Source organism: Panicum virgatum, chromosome 8N, assembly GCF_016808335.1.
Source record: "Panicum virgatum strain AP13 chromosome 8N, P.virgatum_v5, whole genome shotgun sequence".
In the NCBI taxonomy this organism is placed as follows: Eukaryota; Viridiplantae; Streptophyta; class Magnoliopsida; order Poales; family Poaceae; genus Panicum; species Panicum virgatum.
Genome location: NC_053152.1, coordinates 32,985,782 through 33,006,771, shown reverse-complemented (window position 1 = coordinate 33,006,771; position 20,990 = coordinate 32,985,782). Strand labels below are relative to the sequence as shown.

The 20,990-nt window shown below is 48.8% G+C and overlaps 1 protein-coding gene across 1 annotated transcript; it reads left to right on the top strand.

Annotated features, from left to right (window-relative positions):
• The first annotated feature begins 15,929 nt into the window (after positions 1 to 15,929).
• On the top strand, positions 15,930 to 16,891 carry LOC120686096. The gene is made up of 2 exons (XM_039968252.1): positions 15,930 to 16,113; positions 16,296 to 16,891. Exons 1-2 carry the CDS (start codon positions 16,050 to 16,052, stop codon positions 16,622 to 16,624), a joined length of 393 nt encoding a protein of 130 aa, XP_039824186.1. The 5' UTR covers positions 15,930 to 16,049; the 3' UTR covers positions 16,625 to 16,891.
• The last annotated feature ends 4,099 nt before the right edge of the window (positions 16,892 to 20,990 follow it).

The window sequence follows — 20,990 nt, the reverse complement described above, 5'->3', positions numbered from 1 at the left end:
TGTCGCTCACAATGGTGTTTTCTTAGAAAAGGAGTTTCTCTCAAAAGGATTTAGTGGGAGCAAGGTGCAACTTGAAGAAATTCAGGAAACACCCGAAACTGTTTCAGCACCCACTGAAGATCCACGGGATGTGCAAGATGTTGCACAACCCGTAGTTGAGGCACCAGCCCCACGAAGGTCTATAAGGGCACGTCACGCTACTGACAAGCTCAACCTCCTAATTACGGAGGAGCGCCACGTATTATGGATGGAAAATGATGAGCCCTTGACCTACAAAGAAGCAATGATGGGACCCGACTCCGACAAATGGCTTGAAGCCATGGAATCCGAGTTAAAATCCATGCATGATAATCAAGTTTGGAACTTGGTCGATCAAATTGATAGTGTGAGACCTATCGACTGTAAGTGGATTTAAAAAAAAATTAGACATGGATGGAAATGTTCACATCTATAAGGCACGATTGGTGGCGAAAGGTTTCCGACAAATTCAAGGTGTTGACTATGAGGACACCTTTTCACCCGTCGCAATGCTAAAGTCTGTTCGGATTCTCCTAGCAATTGCCACATATTATGACTATGAGATATGGCAAATGGATGTCAAAACTGCTTTCCTTAATGGACATCTAAGTGAGGATGTGTATATGACACAGCCTGAAGGTTTTGTCGATCCTAAAAATGCTGGGAAAATATGTAAACTTCAGAGGTCCATCTATGGATTGAAGCAAGCATCTCGGAGTTGGAATATTCGTTTTGATGAAGTAGTCAAAGGGTTTGGCTTCATCAAGAATGAAGATGAGCCTTGTGTTTACAAAAAGGCTAGTGGGAGCGCACTTGTGTTTCTGGTCCTATATGTGGATGACATATTACTGATCGGAAATAATATTCCAATGCTTGAAGCCATTAAAACCTCATTAAGAAAGAGTTTTTCGATGAAGGATTTAGGAGAGGCGGCTTATATTCTGGGTATTAGGATCTATAGAGATAGATCAATAAGGCTAATTGGATTAAGCCAAGACACGTACATTGACAAGATATTGAATCGGTTCAACATGCAAGATTCCAAGAAAGGTTTCTTGCCAATGTCACGTGGCATTACTCTAAGCAAGAGTCAGTGTGCTATGACACCTGATGAGCAAAAGAGGATGAGTACGATTCCTTATGCTTCAGCCATAGGGTCGATCATGTATGCTATGCTTTGCACGCGCCCAGATGTTTCCTTTGCTCTAAGTGTTACGAGCAGGTATCAGTCAGATTTCGGTGAAGCTCACTGGACAATTGTAAAGAGTATCCTTAAGTACTTGAGAAGAACTAAGGATATGTTCCTAATATTTGGAGGCGAAGATGAGCTCCTTGTAAAGGGTTACACCGATGCTAGTTTTCAAACAGACAAAGATGACTCCAAATCGCAATCCGGTTTTGTTTTCTGCCTCAATGGTGGGGCAGTGAGCTAGAAAAGTTCCAAGCAAGATACGGTGGCTGATTCGACGACAGAAGCCGAGTATATTGCAGCTTCCGAAGCTGGAAAAGAAGCTGTTTGGATCAGAAAGTTTGTTTCTGACTTGGGTGTTGTTCCTAGTGCGTCCAGTCAAGTGGACCTCTATTGTGATAATAGTGGTGCCGTTGCACTAGCAAAGGATCCTAGAACAACTAAAAAGTCCAGACATATACTGCGGAAGTATCACCTCATCCGTAACTTTGTTGAGAGAGGTGATGTGAAGGTTTGCAAGGTGCACACGGATTCAAACGTTGCTGATCCGTTGACAAAGCCTCTCCCACAACCAAAGCATGAGGCGCACATGAGATCTATGGGTATTAGATACTTATATCAGTGATTCTAGTGTGCGTGGGTGATTTTGTGTCATGAGTATGTTTATGTAATGATAAATAATTGTTACTTGTTCCATGGATGATTATTTTTTACATTGATTATCAAGTATGTGACTTGTTCGTGAAACTCTTTGTTGACAATGATATGATTCTAAATTATCCCTAGTTTATGTCATTGTGTGGGACAACAACGACGTTGAGACTAGCACATGCATTAATTGATGATCATGTTTCACGGATCATGGATATGGAGATATCGGATTAATGATGTGGACACATGTTGGTGAACATGGTGTTGGATTGACCCACTCCAAGACAATGTTGGGATTGTTATTTTGTATGTGCCATCAGTTGTTCTTGAGTGTTATACCTACTGGATCCTTAGACCTGAGATCGCCATTGTTTCTCACTGTGTGTAGTGGTGCATCTTGGGGCTGCTAAACGCTACTCCGTGACTGGGTAGTTACAAAAGTAGCTTACAGGTGTGTCATGAAACATGGAATGGGATGTGAGCGGATCAAGATGGAATTTGCCCCTCCTAGATAACAGGAGAGATATCTCTGGGCCCCTCGAGATAGTTGGATTTGAAAGTGCATGGCCATGCCAAAGTGATTAAAGAGTTAATCATGATGACTAAAGGTTAGTTATGAATGGAATCAACTATTAGATCGAGAGAATGGTCGAGCTATCACAAAGGTGGCACGCATCTCGCTTTGAGCTTGACTGGTATCGTGTGGCAAAGGGATCGGTGTATGAGTATATCTAAGGTTCGGCCGATATGATCTTTATGTGTATTTGTGAGTCACTATGCCCTGCTAGGTGCCGCTATTGACATGTGATTCGGAAATGATTTCCGATCACGACCACCTACACATGAACCTAACGGGTCACACACTTAAGGGGTTTGGAATGTTGAAAAGCTTGCCTGTATGATTGTCTCTAGTGCAAGTGGGAGATTGTTGGTGATATGCCCAAGAGCCCATCATCACAATACGGTTTAAAGGCCCAAGAGGATATTGATCCAAGAGGGATTAGGGTTACTAATGGGCCTATGAGATAGAAGCCCATTAGTACGCTCTATATATACGAGGGAGGGGCTAGGGGGCGAGACCCCGGTGAGCCGCGCCACCTCCTAGCCGCCGCCCCTCCCTCTCTCTCTCGGCCGCCGCCCATGCCGTGCGTGCGGTGCTAGCACACCGACGCCCGGCGTTTCATCCCCATACGTGTGGACTCCGTGGAGGCGCTACTGCGACTGCTGCGCTGATCGGCTGCTGGGATCAAGTACGGAGGAGCTCGGTTCGTGGGACGTGATCGACTACTTCCTCTACATCGTCACACAACTTCTTCCGCTGCACTGCGCGTCTAGTGGTAACGATCTATGATCTTCTACTCGCAAGTATCTTGGGTATATGCGGTAGTGATGCTAGCGTAGCCTACCCGTTTCCCTACATGTCGCTCATCTGGAAGGTGGCCTTCATCTCTTCCTTGAACGCTGCCACCTCCGCATCCTTGGTGCCGGTGATCACCAAGTCGTCGACGTAGACACCCACCAGCAGGGCATTGCCGCCATTGCCCTGCCAGTAGATGGCCACCTCATGCGGGCTTTGCTCGAAGCCCATCCCCTTGAGCGTGGAGTCCAGCTTGGCGTTCCACGCCCTCGAGGCCTGCCGCAAGCCATAGAGGGCCTTGCGCCGATGTAGCACCCTAGCCTCCTTGCCAGGGATTGCAAACCCTAGCGGCTGGTGCACATAGACCTCCTCCTTTAAGTCACTGTTTAGAAACACCGACTTGACGTCCATGTGATGGACGCGCCAGCCCTCCTGGGCAGCCAGCGTAAGGAGAAGTTGCACGGACTCCATCCATGCCACGGGAGCAAAGGCATCGTCGAAGTCGACCCCCTTCTGCTGCACGAAACCTCGTGCCACCAGGCAAGCCTTGTGCTTGACGATGGTGCCGGCTTCAACCCTCTTCAGCTTGAACACCCATTTAAGGGTGATCGCGCGGTGACCGCAAGGGAGATCGGCAAGCTCCCAAGTGCGGTTTTTAACAACCACATCCATCTCTGACTGCATCGCGGCACGCCATGCCATGTGTCCCTCGGCCTCTGCGAAAGACCGAGGCTCACCATCGTCGCACGTGAGGTGCAACTGCGCCTCCAGGTCATGAGGCACCTGTCCCAGCGTCGGCTGATCGCCGAGAAGGTCCTCCATCGTGCAGTACCGCAGCGGCTCGCCGTCGTGGTATGCGTCGATGCGCTTCTTGTCGTGAGAGAGTGGAGTAGCGAACTCCACCGGGCTATGCTCAGCATGAGCAGGTGCTAGAGTAGACGTGCTCGGAGGAGTGGCTGTCGGTGCTGGAGTGCGTGGCGTCGCTGGCTGTGGTGGTGCAGCCGAGGAACTCGGCGCAGCCGGAGTCGTGGTTGGAGAGCGTTGTGCCGCCGGTGTAGCGGGCGCCGGAGTCGGTGGAGGCTCGGGGACCAAGGTAGGCACACTCGGTGAAGAAGAGCGGCCTACTCCCCCAGCTCCCTCGAAGTGGACGTACTCGACGGTGATGTCGTCATACGTCGGAGCCGAGCCGTCGTCCACCGCCTTGTCCCACGCCCATCCTTGCCCTTCGTCATACACAACGTTGTGCGCCGTGCGCACACACTGTGTCTCCGAGTCAAGAATGCGGTAGGCCTAAGAGCCCTCCGCGTAGCTGATGAACACTCCTGGAGTGCTCCTGTCGTCGAGCTTGCCGATGTGGCCATGCTCCTTAGCAAACGCGAGGCAGTCAAAGACACGCAGGTGGGAGACCGCCGGCTTATGCCCATGCCAAGCCTCATACAGCGTCATGCTGTCGAGTGCCTTGGTGGGCGAGCGGTTGAGGATGTAGACAGCCGTCACCACTACCTCTCCCCAGAAGACGGCCGGCATCCCCCTCTGCTTGAGGAGGGCCCGGGCCATCCCCACAACCATCTGGTTGGGCCGCTCGACGATGCCATTCTGCTACAGGTTGTATGGCACAGAGTAGTGGCACTGGATGCCCTCATCCATGCAGTACGGTGCAAACTCGGCCACCGTGAACTCGCCGCCATTGTTGGTGCACAGCACAAGCAACTTGCGGCCACTCTCCGCCTCCGCAGTAGCCTGAGCACGCTAGATGGCATCCGCAGCCTCTCCCTTGCTGCCGAGGATCAACACCCACATGTTGCAGAAGAGACTGTTGACGAGCAGCAGGAAGTAGCGCCATCCTCCTGGTGTGGCCGTTGTCACCGGGCCACACAAGTCCCCGTGAATGAGCTTGAGCCACTCCCTGGCTCGAAAGCTCACATGCTGGGGGAAGGGGTGCCGCCTCTGCTATGTCAGCACGCAGACGTCGCAGAGCTGGTCCACGTGGTCGAGGCACGGGAGGCCTCGCACCATCTCCTTGGCACCGAGCTGCTTAAGGGCGTCAAAGTGGTGGTGTCCAAAGCGCTCGTGCCACTGCCATGCCTCGTCGTCCCTGCGAGCAGCAAGACAAAGAGGCTGGGCCACCCCTACATGGAGGATGTAGGGGCGGTTCTTCCCTCGAACCACCTTGGCGAGAAGCTAGCGACGATGGTCTCATCGAGCTGACCAAGGCTGATGATGGAGTTCCGCAGCGCCGAGATGTAGTAAACTCCGGTGAGCATCCGATGCTCTCCAGACCTGGCAGTAAAGATCACGGAGCCCACGCCCTTGATCTCAATGGTGGAGGAGTCCCCAAACCTGATGAAGCCACCTATGTCGGTGTCTGGGTCGGAGAAGAACTCCCGCCGTCCGGTCATGTGGTGTGTGGCGCCGGAGTCGAGGTACCAGCCGTCGATCCTGTCGTCGTAGGAGCAGTTTCCGAGGAGGACTCAGGCATGTGGCTCATCGAGGTGCAGTAGGGTGGTGGCAGACGGTGCCGCCGGGTGCAGCTCCATGGCCCGGTGTCATCCGGCTGGGTCTCCGCGATGTGGGCTTGGCCCCCACGCCTCCGCTGCGGGCAGTCCTTGGCCCAATGGTCGGGCCTGCCATAGTTGTGGCAGGCGTCGTCTCATGCTGGCTTGGGCCTATTGGCGGCGCCGCCCTGAGCGCCTCTGCGGGCACCGCCCTCGGCGTACCCTTGTGCTCCAGCCTGGGCACCTCCGGGCCCCCTGCGCGGCTTGCTGCGCTTGCGGCCACCAGTCGAGGAAGAGGGCTCCCCCCTCTTCCCGTCACCACGCCGAGCCTCCCACTGCTCCCGAGTGAGGTGGAGCTTCCCGCCGATGGAGATACCTCCCGAGGGAGGCTGTGGCTTGTCACTACCGACGACCTTGAGGTGACCTATCGCCTCCTCGATCGTCATGGTTGAGATGTCCAGCAGAGACTCTATCGAGTGAGCAGTCTGCCTGTACCTCTCGGGGACGCAGCAGAAGAGCTTCTTGATAGCTCTCTCCTCGTCATAGGTGTCATCACCGAACGTCACCATCTTCTGCAACAGAGTCATCGACATCTTCACTTGGCTTGAAGGCCAGGTTCTCCCACTCCTTGCAAAGCGCCTGCAATGTGGACTTGCGGGCGCAGTCACTACCAATGCGAGCCGCAGCAATGGTGTCCCAAGCCTCCTTGGCAATCTCCATCTGGGAAAGCGAGAACTGCATCTCGGGAGGGACTGCTGCAATGAGCTCATCCAACGCCCGATGATCTTCGTCGTAGTCGACGTCATCGTACTGGACGACATCCCACATGTGCCGCACCTGGAGCCTCACCCTCATCACCGCAGCCCACTCGACATAGTTGGACTTGGTGAGGGTCAGCCACTCGCCGTCAGGACCAACGTCCCGGACCACCGCCTAGAGTCCGTGGTAGCCGGCGGCGCCGCCGCGCACGCCCCATCCAAAGGCGCCGTCGCCGCCAGGGGCGTGGCTGTCAGCCTGCATGCCGCCACCAGGAGCGCGGCCGCTGCCTTGCATGCCACCGCCGCCCTGCGCGCCGCCGCCAAAGGGCGCGGCCGCCCTGCACGCCGCCGCCACCGGGCCCGCGGGAAATCGGGCCTCCGCGGGAAATCTCCAGGGCACCGCCGCCGCCGAGGTGGGCTGCTGCCCACCACGCGGTCAACTCCCGCGCCCTCCCCCTCTCCAGCTCCTCAAGGTCCCCGTCGGCGGTGGTGTCGCTGGCGTTGGAACCGCAGAGGCTGTCATGCAAGGTCTCAACCTCGACCTCTACTGCACGCACTGCATCCTTCGCCTCGTCTGCCTCCACCTCAGCCCTGGCCGCCGAAAAACTCCACTGCCGCCAGCCTGGCCGCCCTCGTCGCTGCTGCTGCGGCTTGTGCCACGGTGATGTCATGCGCTCGAGGCGACCGAGCGCCGAGACGGTGTGTCAGACATGATGTGCCTCCAAGGGGCTGCTGCATGGAGAAGACGCAGCCTCAGATGAGCTGCTGCTCGTCTGCTCGGGTGAGAAAGGGGGTACCGGGGCTGCAGCAGGTGCTGCTGCTGCTACTGGTGCTGCTGCGCTAACTGCTGCTGGGAGTGTCTGGGCTGCTTGGGAAGGAGAAGAGCAGGAGATGTCTAACCGACAGGAAAGTACAGCTCTGATACTAGATGTTAGAAGCTCAATTTTCACTCTCAATGAGCTGAGAGGATGACACTGGGTGTTGGGGTAATTTTCTGGGGTTTTTCATTCACACTCACACTCAATGCCATGCCTTCAAATGGGAGGGGTGGCCACACTTTTATACAAGGACCTGCAGGGCAGCCAAAGCATATGCCAAGGACTAGTCTAAGATGTTGTCCACTAGGTCCTAACTGTTGTCCTCTAGATATTGTCCTCTAGTAGCTAAAGCTAGTCTAAGATGCCAATGTGCTGTAGTTGTAGCAACCACCACGCAGCAAGGACCATGCAAGGTCTGAGATGCTGCAGTCCCACACAAAGACCAGAGTACACGACTTATTCCTTCAAGTTGGGCTCTCCAGCGCATACCATAGTGAAGATTGGAGGAAGGCGTAGAGATGAAGATGGAGATTGCCGGCAGAAAGAATTGGTGCTGAGACGATCGGGCATGATGAGGCTCACCTGACGTCAAAGTCAGGTGACATAGTCACTGACTGGCAGGCCCAGACACTGAACTGGCCCACATGTCGGTGACGACGTCTCTGTGAAGTCTACGTCAGAGGAACTCATTCCGGTCGGGCACGGCTGGGAACCGTCAGGTGAGTCGGGGACGGCGGCGCGACCATAGGTTGGGCGACCTTGAGCATCCTCGGTGCGGCGGCATGGCAGGCGAGCAGGCAGTCCCGACCTCCAGTGGTGGCGGTTCCGCCCCTTCCTCTCCGCAGCAACTGGATCTGCCTGCCCTTGCCACCGGTTTCGATCATGGCGGCGCGACCACAGGTAGGTGTTCGGGGGCGGAGGAGGATGCCGAGCGAGCGCAGCTCGCACCCTGGTGGAACGGCGGACGGGCGGAGGTGAGCGGCCTTGGCTCTCATGGTAGAGGAGTCGGAGAGGAGGGAGAGAGCGCCGAATGTCGAGGCTGGGCAAGGGGAGGGCGCCGGGCTTCGGAGCTACGCGAGGACTCCAGCGTCGTGGTGGAGGCGGACGTCCGTAGATGAGGAGGATGGTGAGGGAAAGAGCACCGGTGTCAGAGATGACGGGGAGGGCGAGGGAGAGAGCACCGGGTGTCAGGCAGGATGATGGTGTGAGAGGGGGCGATGACGGCATGCAGAGGAGAATGCGGAGGGAGGGGGCGAAGGCGGCAAGGCGTGCTGCGCCGCAGTCGTGCGGGCATAACCGTGTCACACCCGTTGCCGTCGGCAAGCTGGCGACGTGAGATCGATCCGAGAAGATCAGATACGAGGTAGCTTGGGGAAGGAGGAAGACCCCCATGATCCCTTTCACTATTACTTTTCAGATAGCAAAAACATGTGTTCTGTTCCATACACTTGATGGCATATATCTGCCGGTAACAAACTCTGCCACTTGGGCCCACACTCTCACGCACGCCACATGCAGGTGGCCAACGCATCCATTAAATGCACCTCTAGTGCCAACTGTAGGCGATCACGGTGTTGTCACTCCTTCGGCGTGACATCTCCCCCCGCTTGAGAGCTTGCTTGCCGCCAAGCAAGACTTGTAGGAAAACGATTTTTGATGACATAGTAATCTTCCCATGTTACGGAGGATGGCAATAGATGATTCCACTTCATGAGAACTTGTACAATCACCCAGCTGCCCTTCTTGATGAGGCGACGGTCGAGGACAGCTTCAGGAGCGAGAGCCACTGCACTGAGACTAGTAAGTAGTGGGGGGGGGTCAGAGTATACCGGCGTGTAATTTGGGGTTAAACGGCTTCAACTGGGAAATGTGGAAGACTGGATGCACCAAACTCCCATCCGGCAGCTCCAAACGATAAGCTGCAGGACCGATCTTCTCAAGGACTTTGTAGGGGCCGAAATACTTGAATGCCAACTTAGGAAATGGACGGTTCACCACTGATGACTGAGCATATGGCTATAGTTTCAGAAATACCTGGTCCCCCACCTGAAACTGATGGTCGACCCGGTGTTTATCGGCTTGAGTTTTCATATGGTTTTGGGCAGCAGACAGATGAACTTTCAGGGCTTCAAGGTGTAACTGACATTCAGTGGCCAAGTCAGTCACAGTGTTGCTTGTTTGCTCAGGAACTTGAGGTAAGGCACCAATCCGAGGTTCATACCCATACAGGGCCATGAATGGAGAGCATTGTAAAGAGGAGTGAAAAGACGAGTTGTACCATAATTCAGCTAATGCCAGCCAGGAATGCCACTTCTTGGGGGAGTCATAGACAGCACAACGAAGATACATCTCGAGACATTGGTTAACTCGTTCAGTCTGGCCGTCCATTTGAGGATGATAGGCTGTGCTATGCTGGAGCTGAATGTCATATAATTTGAAGAGCTCTTTCCAAAAGGCACTGACAAAAATCCTGTCTCTGTCAGTCACAATGGCTGTGGGTAATCCATGAAGTTTCACTATGTTGTCAAACACCAATTGGGCAATTTGAGGAGCTGTGAAAGGGTGTTTAAGAGGGACAAAATGGGCATACTTGGTAAAATGATCAACCACTACCAGGATGGCATTAAACATGTGAGACAGTGGTAAACCCTCTATGAAATCCATGGAGCCCTATTGCCAGGCTCCCTCAGGAATAGGCAGAGGTGCAAGAAGACCAGAAGGTAAAGTGTTAATATGTTTGGCTTGCTGACAGACCACACACTGTTTCACAAAACTATCCACATCTTGTTTCATACCCTTCCAGGAAAAAAGATTCTTCAGTCTGTGATAAGTGGCATTGGTACCTGAATGACCACCAATTGGAGAGGAATGCAGTGCTGCAATCAGTCTGGTTTGTAATGTAGAGTTATCCCCAATCCACACTTTGCCTTGATGTCTAATGATGCCCTGGTGTAAAAGAAAACCATTGTCATCAGGAGACTGGACAACAAGTTTGGTGGGCAGATTTTGAGCCTTAGGATCTGTTGCATAGGAGTTCATGACCTCCTGAACCCAGGTGGGCTGAATGGAAGCCACTGCCTGTAAAGACATAAGGTGGCCCACTCTAGACAATGAATCAGCCATAGTATTTTCTTTGCCTTGTCTGTAAATGATTTTGAATTTCAGGCCCATTAATCTAGTTATAGCCTTTCTTTGCATCTCAGAGTGGAGGTTCTATTCTGAAAAATAGGAGAGGCTTTTATGGTCAGTCTTGATGATGAACTCTTGCAACTGCAGATAAGGTCTCCATCTTTCCACAGCCATAATCAGAGCAAGGAACTCCTTTTTCATAAATAGACAGGGATCTATGTGGTTGACTCAAGGCTTTGCTGGGAAAAGCAATAGGCTATCCATTTTGCAAGAGAACAGCTCCTATTCCATCATCACAAGCATCTGTTTCTACTGTAAAAGGTTGAGAGAAGTTGGGAAGGGCCAATACAGGAGTAGTGCTCATGGCTTGCTTCAAGTTGTCAAATGCCTACTGTGCTTGAGGGGACCATTGAAACATTTTCTTCCTGAGCAACTATGTTAGAGGGTGAGCCAAAATGCCATAATTCTTGATAAAGCGTCTGTAGTAACCTGTAAGACCCAAAAAAGCTCTCAACTCAGTGACTATCTGTGGAATGGGCCAATTGACCATTGCATCAGTTTTAGAGGAATCTGTAGCCACCCCTGCTACAAAAATGATATGGCCCAGATATTCTAGTGTTTCCTGAGCAAAAGAGCACTTGCTGGCCTTGAGGAAAATGTTATGGTCTCTCAGCTTCTGCAGCACTTGTTGGATATGACTGAGATGAAGATCCAAGGTGGGACTGTAAATCAAAATGTCATCTAGGAACACCAAGACAAAGTGACGCAAAAAGGGTCCCAATATGTCATTCATGAGACACTGGAAGGTGGCTGGGGCGTTGGTGAGGCCAAAAGGCATTACTATGAATTGAAAATGTCCATAATGTGTCTTGAAGGCAGTTTTGTGCTCATCCTGAACATTCATATGGACCTGATGATATCCTGATCTCATGTCAAGTTTGGTGAAAAATGTGGCACCAGCTAGTTCTTCCAGAATTTCTTCAATCACTGGCATGGGAAACCTGTTCTTGATAGTGGCAGCATTAAGCTTTCAATAATCGACACAAAATCTCCACGTGCCATCCTTTTTTTGGACCAACAAAACTGGAGAAGCAAATGGGCTTGTGCTGGGGACAATTAGACCTGCTTACAACAGTTCCTTGACTTGACGTTCTATTTCAGATGGGCTTGTGCTGGGGACAATTAGACCTGCTTACAACAGTTCCTTGACTTGACGTTCTATTTCAGTTTTGTGAAGTGGGGAGTATCTGTAAGGTCTTGAATTAATAGGTGTTGTGCCAGACAATAAAGGGATCTGGTGATCATGGAATCTCTGTGGTGGAAGTGTTTTAGGGTCTTAAAAGACATCTTGGTATTGGGATAGAAGCTGGTGTACTTGGTCAGGAGGAGAAGAAAGAGAATCCTGAGGAAAAGTGTCCACCACTGCCATAGCCCAGATTGCATTACCCTTGATCCATTTGTGTAGAGTATGCAGAGACATCTGATGAATGGTAGGTTCGTGAGTCTGATGGCCCACTAATCTGATCTTGTGCCCTTGATCCAAAAACTCAATGGTTTTATTTTCCCAATGGCATGTCATCGGGCTGTGAGAACTCAACCAGTCATACCCCAAAATTGCATCATAAGTGGTGATATCAAGTACTTTCATATCAGTGGCTAGGGTGTGTCCATTGGACCACCATTTTTAGCTCTGGGACCATGGTGTCAGTGACTAGTGTGGCTCCACTGGCTAACTAAACTTGTTGAGGAGCTGATGGAACAGGGACAAGTCCCACTGTCTGCAGAAAAGTAGAGCTGACAAAGTTGTGAGAGCTCCCAGTGCTGATATTTTCATGGTCTGTCCTTGATCTGTCCCAGCTAAGGCATTTAAGGATAATTGGCAAAAATCTTGTGCTAGGGCATCTTCCAAGTCTAACTGGGCTAATATGTGTTCAGACAGCTCAACATCCAAAGAATTGAGAGAAAGGGCATTGACCTGAGCTTTGGGTCGTTTGGGGCAAATTGCTGCATGAGCTGGATCGTATTTGTCACTACACCAGTAGCAGAGGCCATTGGCCTTGCAATAGTCTCTTTTCTGCCTTTCCCTCCACAATGTGCTGGGCTCTATGGTAGGTTTGGTGTTGTTTGTCTGCAGCTTAGGAGTGTGTTGGTTTTTCTGAAACTTGTCCTTCCCTTTATCCAGAGCCCTTTCGTGAAGCTTGGCCAACATTATGGCACGGTGTATAGTAGGTGGAACTTGAGTTTGAACAGCTAACCAGATATCAGACTTCAACCCATTGATGAATTGAGCAATGAACAATACTGGATCATAGCCACTATGATGCATATTAATCTGGTAGTAAAGTTCCTCAAACTGAGCTGCATACTCCTCCACTGAACCACTTTGTTTCAATTCCAACAGATCGTCCATGGCCTCTCTATACTCATACTGACCAAACTGCTGTTCCACAGCATTTGCAAATTCTGTCCAAGTAGCATTGGGCTTGGTCTTCTTGTAGACTTGTAACCATTTTGCAGCCTTCTTATCGAAGTGTAGTGCAGCAGCAGTGACCCACATGGATTCTTCGATGTTGGAGATGCGAAAATAGTCGACACACTTATCGCGCCAGATTTTGGGGTATTCACCGGTGAACAAATGAAATTGCAGCTTCGGCACAACTGACCTGGGAAGGGATCCGCCCTCGCAGCTCTGACATGGAACACCATGAGGGACGCAACGATGAGAAGGTTCACCCACCGGTGGAGGTCGTGGTTGGTGCTGAGGAAGTCTGGTCGCCGAAAGCACAGAGTGATCATCGGTGTCACTATCAGACATCATGTCGAGCATCAAGCGGGCAACTGCCTGACCAGTGGCTTCAACTTGTTGAGCTAAGATGTGCTGGTCCTTGGCATACTGATCCACCGTCTCGGAAGTGCGCGTCATCTGATCACGGAGCTCCTGTTGGGAAGATCCAATGGCGCTAACACTAGCGAACAAGAGATCCAAACTTGACCGAATCTGTTCCCAATGTTCGTCCTCTCTGCGAGTGTACTCAGCCATGGCGTCAAGGATAAACGCCGTCTGCACCGATGGTTTGGGGGGCGCCATGGTTGACCGGAGCAAGGAAATCCGAGAAGAAGCAGAGGACGGAACGGAGCGCGAAAACAATGATCCACGACAAAGAACAACACGATTCCCCTCCAACTAGATCCTAAGCGGCGTGGACGAATAGTATGTGGGCGACGGCGACGGAAATGGCTAACCGGCGCTTTGTGGTGGCCGCCATCGACTGAACACGGTGGGCGGGGCGAGGATGTCGCGATCGGAAGGACCAACGACGGAGCGGGGTGAGGACACCGATGAGGCGATCCTAACCGGGGAGAGGGAACTAGATCGGGGAAAAACAAGCATAGATCGAGGAAGAAGAGGATCGGAACTCGAGAAGCAGAGGAAATCACCGGGCTCCAGCACACCGCGGCGGAACGCAGCAGCTCGCGACAAAGCCGTGCACCCAGGGCCGATGATCACTGTCTCTGATACCACATGTCACACCCGTTGCCGTCGGCAAGCCGGCTACGTGAGATCGACCCGAGCAGACCAGATACGAGGTAGCTTGGGGAAGGAGGAAGACCCCCCCCCCTTGATTCCTTTTGATGTTACTTTTCAGATAGCAAAAACATGTGTTCTGTTCCATACACTAGATGGCATATATCTGCTGGTAACAAACTCTACCACTTGGGCTCACACTCTCACGCACGCCACACGCAGGTGGCCAACACATCTGTTACATGCACCTCTGGTGCCAACTGTAGGCGATCACGGTGTTGTCACTCCTCCGGCGCGACAAACCGGGGATCGGCGGGGCTGTGCCGCAGTCGTGCGGATAGTGGGGGCGCGGAACCAGTGGAGATCGATTTCGAAACGAAGCGCAGCAGCCAGAGGAAACAAAGCACGGAGCATCGGGCGACCATTGAAAGCGGAGTGCGGACGATTGAAAGCGGAAAGACGAACCAAAAATAGTCTCGCTTAGAGTCTTTTTAGTAGTAGAGATTGGTTCAAACATAGAGGACCTTAACTAGCTAAACTCAATGATGTGCGTCTCAGTAATTAAATTATTCAAATGAATGGAATTGGCTGAACAATTGTGGTAAATCAAAATGACATGTCTATTTTGGTCATATTTTCTTGTTCCTTTCTCATTACCTTCAGGGATGCGTTTCTTTGTTCATCTTAGCACTGAGACATTAACACTAGTTAATAACAAGTCCAGACGAACTACCTTGGTGTTTTCTTTCAATGTTAAGAAAATGCAAGTACACATGGCTATGACCATATAGTAGTTGTGCCCTACACATGGCTATGACCATATAGTATCTCATATAACTCAAGTCATATTTTGAGGTTTTCACAATCTTAACCTTTGCATACATTGAAATATTTTTTTTCTGTATCTATAGTTCACAATGGTCATAGTGTAGAAGTTTTACTTTTTTTCAATTTGTTATTCTATATTTAAATATTTATATGAATTTTGGAATAAATAGAAAAATATTTTTAGTGGTGGTGGGTGATTACATCACTCGTCCCTAGAAACATATTTTAGAGTAAATACAAAAGTATCGTACCTTGTAAAGTCACAATCAATTGTATAGTGTGGTGGAAATGAGGGTACAGATCTGAGGTAAGCGGTTCAAATTCCAGTTCACGCAAGTGTGCATATTTCATAAAAAATTATATCGTGGTAGTAGAAGAGCTTGTGGTGGAAAGTTGGCTGGGATATTTTTTTCTTTTTTCTTTTTCTGTTTTCTAATTTTTTATATTTTTAATTTTCTAAAAAATTGATTTGCAGGGGCTGGTTATGACATCACCTGCCCCTACAAATCGGTTTGTAGGGGAGGGTGAGATTGGGGTCAGTCATGTTACAGTATTAGCTGCGAGAATTAGGGATGGTACCACACCCATCCTTAATTAAAAATAGTTTTTTTTGCCGTCCCCAAAAATTCCTATTCGTAATAGTGTATGAAATACTTGTGTTATATTGAGCTCAGTGTGTAGTTTAATAGAGTTACCAAAAAGTGTGTACAGTGTTCTATACTTCTATTCATGAGTCGTTCTTAGCTAGTAATAATGGCGAGGTTAAACCACTATTTTGAAAAAACAAAAGAAAACTTTATTATCTAACGGAGTTGGAAACTCCACAATTGTTGATATCTACAGAGTATGACAAGTTTATATCTTCCAGTAACCATATTATTATCTTATACATATCGAGTTATGACAATTCATCATCCCTACTTGATACTCTTTCAACCAAAACCGATCTGCAAGGAAGGAACTAAGCAACCTGTCACACACCTTTTCTCTTTTGTCCCTTTTGCTACTCACAACGACACACATTGATGTACTTAGCTGCGAAGCAAATGTGGTGAAGCCATTGTATATGCAAAATAGTAGCTGGGACACACAGATTGCTACAAATAATGTATCGATCGTTGTCCCTAGCCTGCCTATAAATAGGACGTTGCCGCGCGTAGCACCAGCACCACCATCTAAAACCACGACCCAGGGCTGGCCAGCAACTTGCAGTCTAGCACTAGTACTCACAAAGCAAGCTGAAGGATTCTGGTCTCCGAAAGAAAGAACAAGCAAGAAACATGGCCACCGCAATCATGCTTCGTACTGTCCTCCCTGTTGTCTTCTTCGCCGTCTTGCTAAGTGGTTAGTCTCACGGTTTGACAAACTTGTTGTAGAAACAAAATTTAGCTCCGTGCCTGGAGGATCTAGTCCACATCTTAACTAGTAACTCCAAGAGTCATGGAAAATTGCCAATATTTGTTCAAATCCTCAATGAGTTCAGATGTTTTACAATCGACTTTTATCCAAACAAATACGGTGACCAGGAACAAATGGCGAGCGATGCAACACGTCGAGCATCCAGGTGGAGACCATCAACTCAGGCGTCGTGGTATCCGGTGGCGACACGGTGTTCCAGGTGGAGCTCAAGAACCTGTGCCCGTGCGCCGTCAGGAATGTCCAGCTCGACGCCCGGGGATTCGCCACGACAGTGGACGTTGATCCTGCCGCGTTCCGTGCTGACGACGGAGGTGTCTACTACCTGGTGAACAGCGGGCAGGCAATCCCCAGCATGGCCACCGTCAGCTTCCAGTACGCCTGGGACCACTTCTTCCAGATGACTCCCAGGAACATGGAGGTTGACGGCCCGTGCTAATAGCTATTAGCAAGTTGCCTGCTCATAAGCTGTGTTATCTTTGATATATATATATATATATATATATATAGTGTTATTATTATAATGTCGTGTGTTAGCTAGTGTATATATTAGAGAGAGAGAGAAGAGAGAGAGAGATGCTAATAATAATCAGTCCTGCTCAATAAAGCTTGAGGAATCGAGTGATGATCTGCTCCTCAAGAATCGTATTGTATATGCCAAAGAAGGTTGCTACCTAAATACCTAATGATCGACGAGTTTTGAACAGGCAGAAAGTTTATACTGTTTTGTTGGAAAATGTGAAAAAATTCCGATCCATGTCATGCATCTATTGTATGCCATATAACTTTCTGCTAAATTCTGAGTGTTGCTAGTTCTAAGATGGCATATATGCATCACGCAAAATATAGAAATGGATACTGTATAGAAGATGAATGGATCTTTTGGGGGGCGGGGAGTGATCCGACCTCTAATAAACTACAAATTTTAGAGGAACTTGGAGGTTTGTCATATATCTAATCACACCTTAAAAGGAGTACAGGATACCATACACAGTAGACCGCAGATATGTGCTGCCTTGCCACATGGTTAGTAACCACAGATTGCTTGTATGCAGAGTTCGAAAAGTGCTTCCACAGATTTCCTTGTTCGCTTTATGTCGAGAAAGATGCACTCACGCGTGATAAATTCCTAGCCTCCATCGTACTCCATAGAATGACATATTCCTTGCGAGAAGCTTCGTGCGCTGAGGCAAACTGACCATGAGTCGAGATGTAGTCCTCTCAATTTATGTGTACGTTTTTTCCATAAGATTTTATTGAAGTTTAATGGGTAACTTAATTTATTGCAAAACATAACTGGCAGGGTAGCCAACAGTGTTGTTTCTGTCATCAAAATGAAACGATTCAGTATCTGTCCTTCGACTGCTGCCTCACATGGATGGTATGGACAAAAGTTCACGTGGCATGGAAGCTATGCAAACCTACCAATATAGCCAATCTGTTTAGCGGGTGGCTTAATGGAATACCTAAACCGTATAAACCTCTTATCCTTGTAGGTGCGGCAGCCCTTTGTTGGTCTGTCTGGCTTTGCAGAAACGCTGTTGTATTTGAAAACAAACAATCTTCCTTTTTGCAAGTACACTATATGACTACGCATTGGCTACGTACTTGGGCTACCCTACAACAGCCTACTTCCAGGGAGACGCTTGTTGCGGGTTCTCAATTATTGGAGCAGGTGGCCAAGAATGTTTTTACCCAGGCACATGGGTGGTTAAATAGTCTGAGGATTGATAGTCATTAGTGTGTCGGTTATCTAAAACTCCTGTAAGGCTATGTGTCTTCTGGCAGAGGTCAGGAATATTTCAAGGAGTTGTATCCCCACGATGTATTGACTTGAAATTAATAAAATTTCCCTTTTCCAAAAAAATAATGGGTGGATTTGTGGTGGGTTCGGAATCGGGATTGGAGAGTAACAATAGCCATGAAGAATAAGCAATGGGGAAAACTCTGCATCAATCACTCTCGATCCTTCTGTGGTTGCATCTATCTAATCTCAACACTTTACATTTTAGTCCCTATAGATTATCTAGTTTACAAATATACATCAACCCCCCCCAGGGGCGGAGACAGGGGGGCGGGCAGGGGCCTGGACCCCTATGGTTCCCAAATTTACAATGAATATTTGAATTTTGATTAAATTTTTATATAAATTAGCATGGTTGGCCCCCCTAATAATGAAAAAAACAAATTCCTGGCTCCGCCCCTGCCCCCCTCCCCCCTCAAAAAGGAGCAAAGACATTATATAGACCCGTCTTGCTACAAAATGCAGTAAACATCTTTTCTAGCAATTCTTTGGTCAATACATCGGTCACCTGACTTGCTGATTTTACGTACGGTAGACAAATTATTCCCCCATCCAACTTCTCAAAGTGACGATAGATCTCAATATGCTTCACTCTATCATGATCAACTGGATTGTTGGCTATATTGATAGCCATTTTGTCGTTGCAGTATAGCATCAAGGGCCTATTTTTAAACAATCTCAATTCAGTTAGAAGAACCTGGAGCCAAAACTAGCTCACACGCACCATGAGCTGTAGCACGAACCTCTGCCTTGGCTGTAGACCGTGCCACACACTTTGCTTTTTACTTTGCCGTGCAACTTATAAATTACCTCCAACGAAGTTACAATACCCAGAAGTTGATCGTCTATCATCCAAAGAACCAGCCCAATTTGCATCAGTATAGCACTCAACCTGCATGCTTCCTTGTTTACAGTGTATAAAAGACCCTTTCCTTGGGCTACTCTTATGATATCTCAAGATACGATAGGCGACATTCATATGAGATGATCTAGGATCATCCATAAATTGACTCACCGCACTTACTGCATATGCTACATCAGGTTGGGTGTGAGAGAGATATAAAAGTCTTCCAACCAGTATGTGATAACATTTTTTATCCACTAGAGTACCAACATCTTTACTGAAGCAATGATTTTTCTCAATAGGTGTGGCTGCAGGAAGACATCTGAGCGTTTCAGTCTCCTTTAATAGATCCAACACATATTTTCTTTGAGATAGAAACATCCCCTTTGATCCACCAGAGATTTCAATTTGAACAAAATATATCATTTGCCCCAAATCTTTTACTTCATACTCTTAAGCAAGACAATTCTTCAAATCAACAATCCCAATCATGTCAATCCAAGTAATCACAATATCATCCACATACCCAATTAGAATTGCTACCTTACCTGGTGTTTAATGAATAGTGCATGATCAGCATTACTCTGGATATAGCCTCTTTTGAGCATTGATTGCCTAAAGCGATTAAGCCAAGCTCTATGGGATTGCTTCAACCCAGATTGCTTCAACCCATATAAAGGTTGATGTAATTAAACAAAGCACTTTCCCATTTGTTTGACTTGTTTCAAAGTTGGGTTGTATGTGCATATACACTTCTTCATGCAATATATATCATAGTCAAAATTGATTGCACAAAATATAAGCATTGTTACCAAATTCATCTTAGATTAGGATAGAGCCCCTCTCCCTCTCATTCAACACACACACACACACACACACACACACACACACACACACACACTTCATCTCTCCCTCAAGGCTCTCTTGCTCTTAGATGAGGATAGTGGAGCTAGGCTAGTTTCCTTTTGGTGAATCAAGTCGTCCTCGGAGTATTTGAGCAATCCTCGGCTTCCGGTATGGCTTTGTATTCTTTCTGTCAGTACTCTATTCATAATATAGAGCTTGATCATGGTTGCTATGCTATCTCGATAGTTTATCAATCCATATTTCTGTTTATCGTGAGTTGTGTGATGAATATGGTTAGGCTAGATGATCCGGGTACGGATACCAGTTCGTTGTGCCTTCGGGCTTGCTCTAGTGTTATGCTTGTCCATCTAGAGGGTAGGAGTCCTAGGGACGCTAGAGTAGAGACCTCATACACGAGTGTGGTGCTCGGGTATGGGGGATCCTTCAGATATGACCATGCTCAAAGGCTTGACTGGGGTAGACAGCAGGTGGTGACAACCCTGTCTGTCCGCCGTAACAGTTTTGTTGCGGTTAGCGTATTCCCCGACGTTCAGGTTTGGCGTACGAGTTCATGCAAAGAGGTAACACCCCTAACAGCACCTGGGGTGGGACCTTCTCCCCCAATTTCCTGGCACCTGCAGCCGTAACCATGGTTCTAACATAAACTTTGCTTTGAATAGATACACTAGGACCCCTAACCTAGCCTACGCTCTAGCTAACTTAACATAGGATAGTTTAGTTCTTTCTTTCTTTTTATTCCTTTCTTGAGTGTGGCTGTGTGCTGTGTCACATTACCCTGTTATTCTTTTTATCATGACTTACCCCTGTCAGAGTTATGTCTATTACTTAAGGAATGTTGCCATGATTATTACTAAGTATGGTACCTTTGCCACTGCCATCCTTCGGGGAAAATATAAATAACGATACCCGAATATTCACGGGTGAAATGCTACAGCGGGATATCCGTGTGCTTGCGGATCTTTTTTGTAATTGTTAAGTTATACCAAATGACATTTCTAGCGTCGTTGCCGGGAACTAACAACGCATGGTGGAGATGCTAAGAAATGTCTACACTTGGTGTAACGCCCCAGTGTGTGTGCGGGTATGTTGCCGACGAGGACGTCGGGTCCTTTAGGGGGGGTGTATGTGACATCCCGGTCCAACAAGAATGAATTTGAGCCCACTAGTGGCCCAAGTGTGAGTGGCATGGCATGTGTGTGGGGAGTTGTCCCACCTTGCTAGTTGAGGGTGAGGTTCACCAACATATAAACCCAAGTGCCAAATGCATTTCAATCCCCGGGTTAACCCTTC

What these genes read in the sequence shown, in the direction of transcription:
- LOC120686096 (XM_039968252.1), top strand. Translation starts at nt 16,050, where the DNA reads ATGGCCACCGCAATCATGCTTCGTACTGTCCTCCCTGTTGTCTTCTTC. An exon ending in CTTCGCCGTCTTGCTAAGTG is followed by an intron (nt 16,114 to 16,295) that starts GTTAGTCTCACG and finishes TACGGTGACCAG; the next exon opens with GAACAAATGGCGAGCGATGC.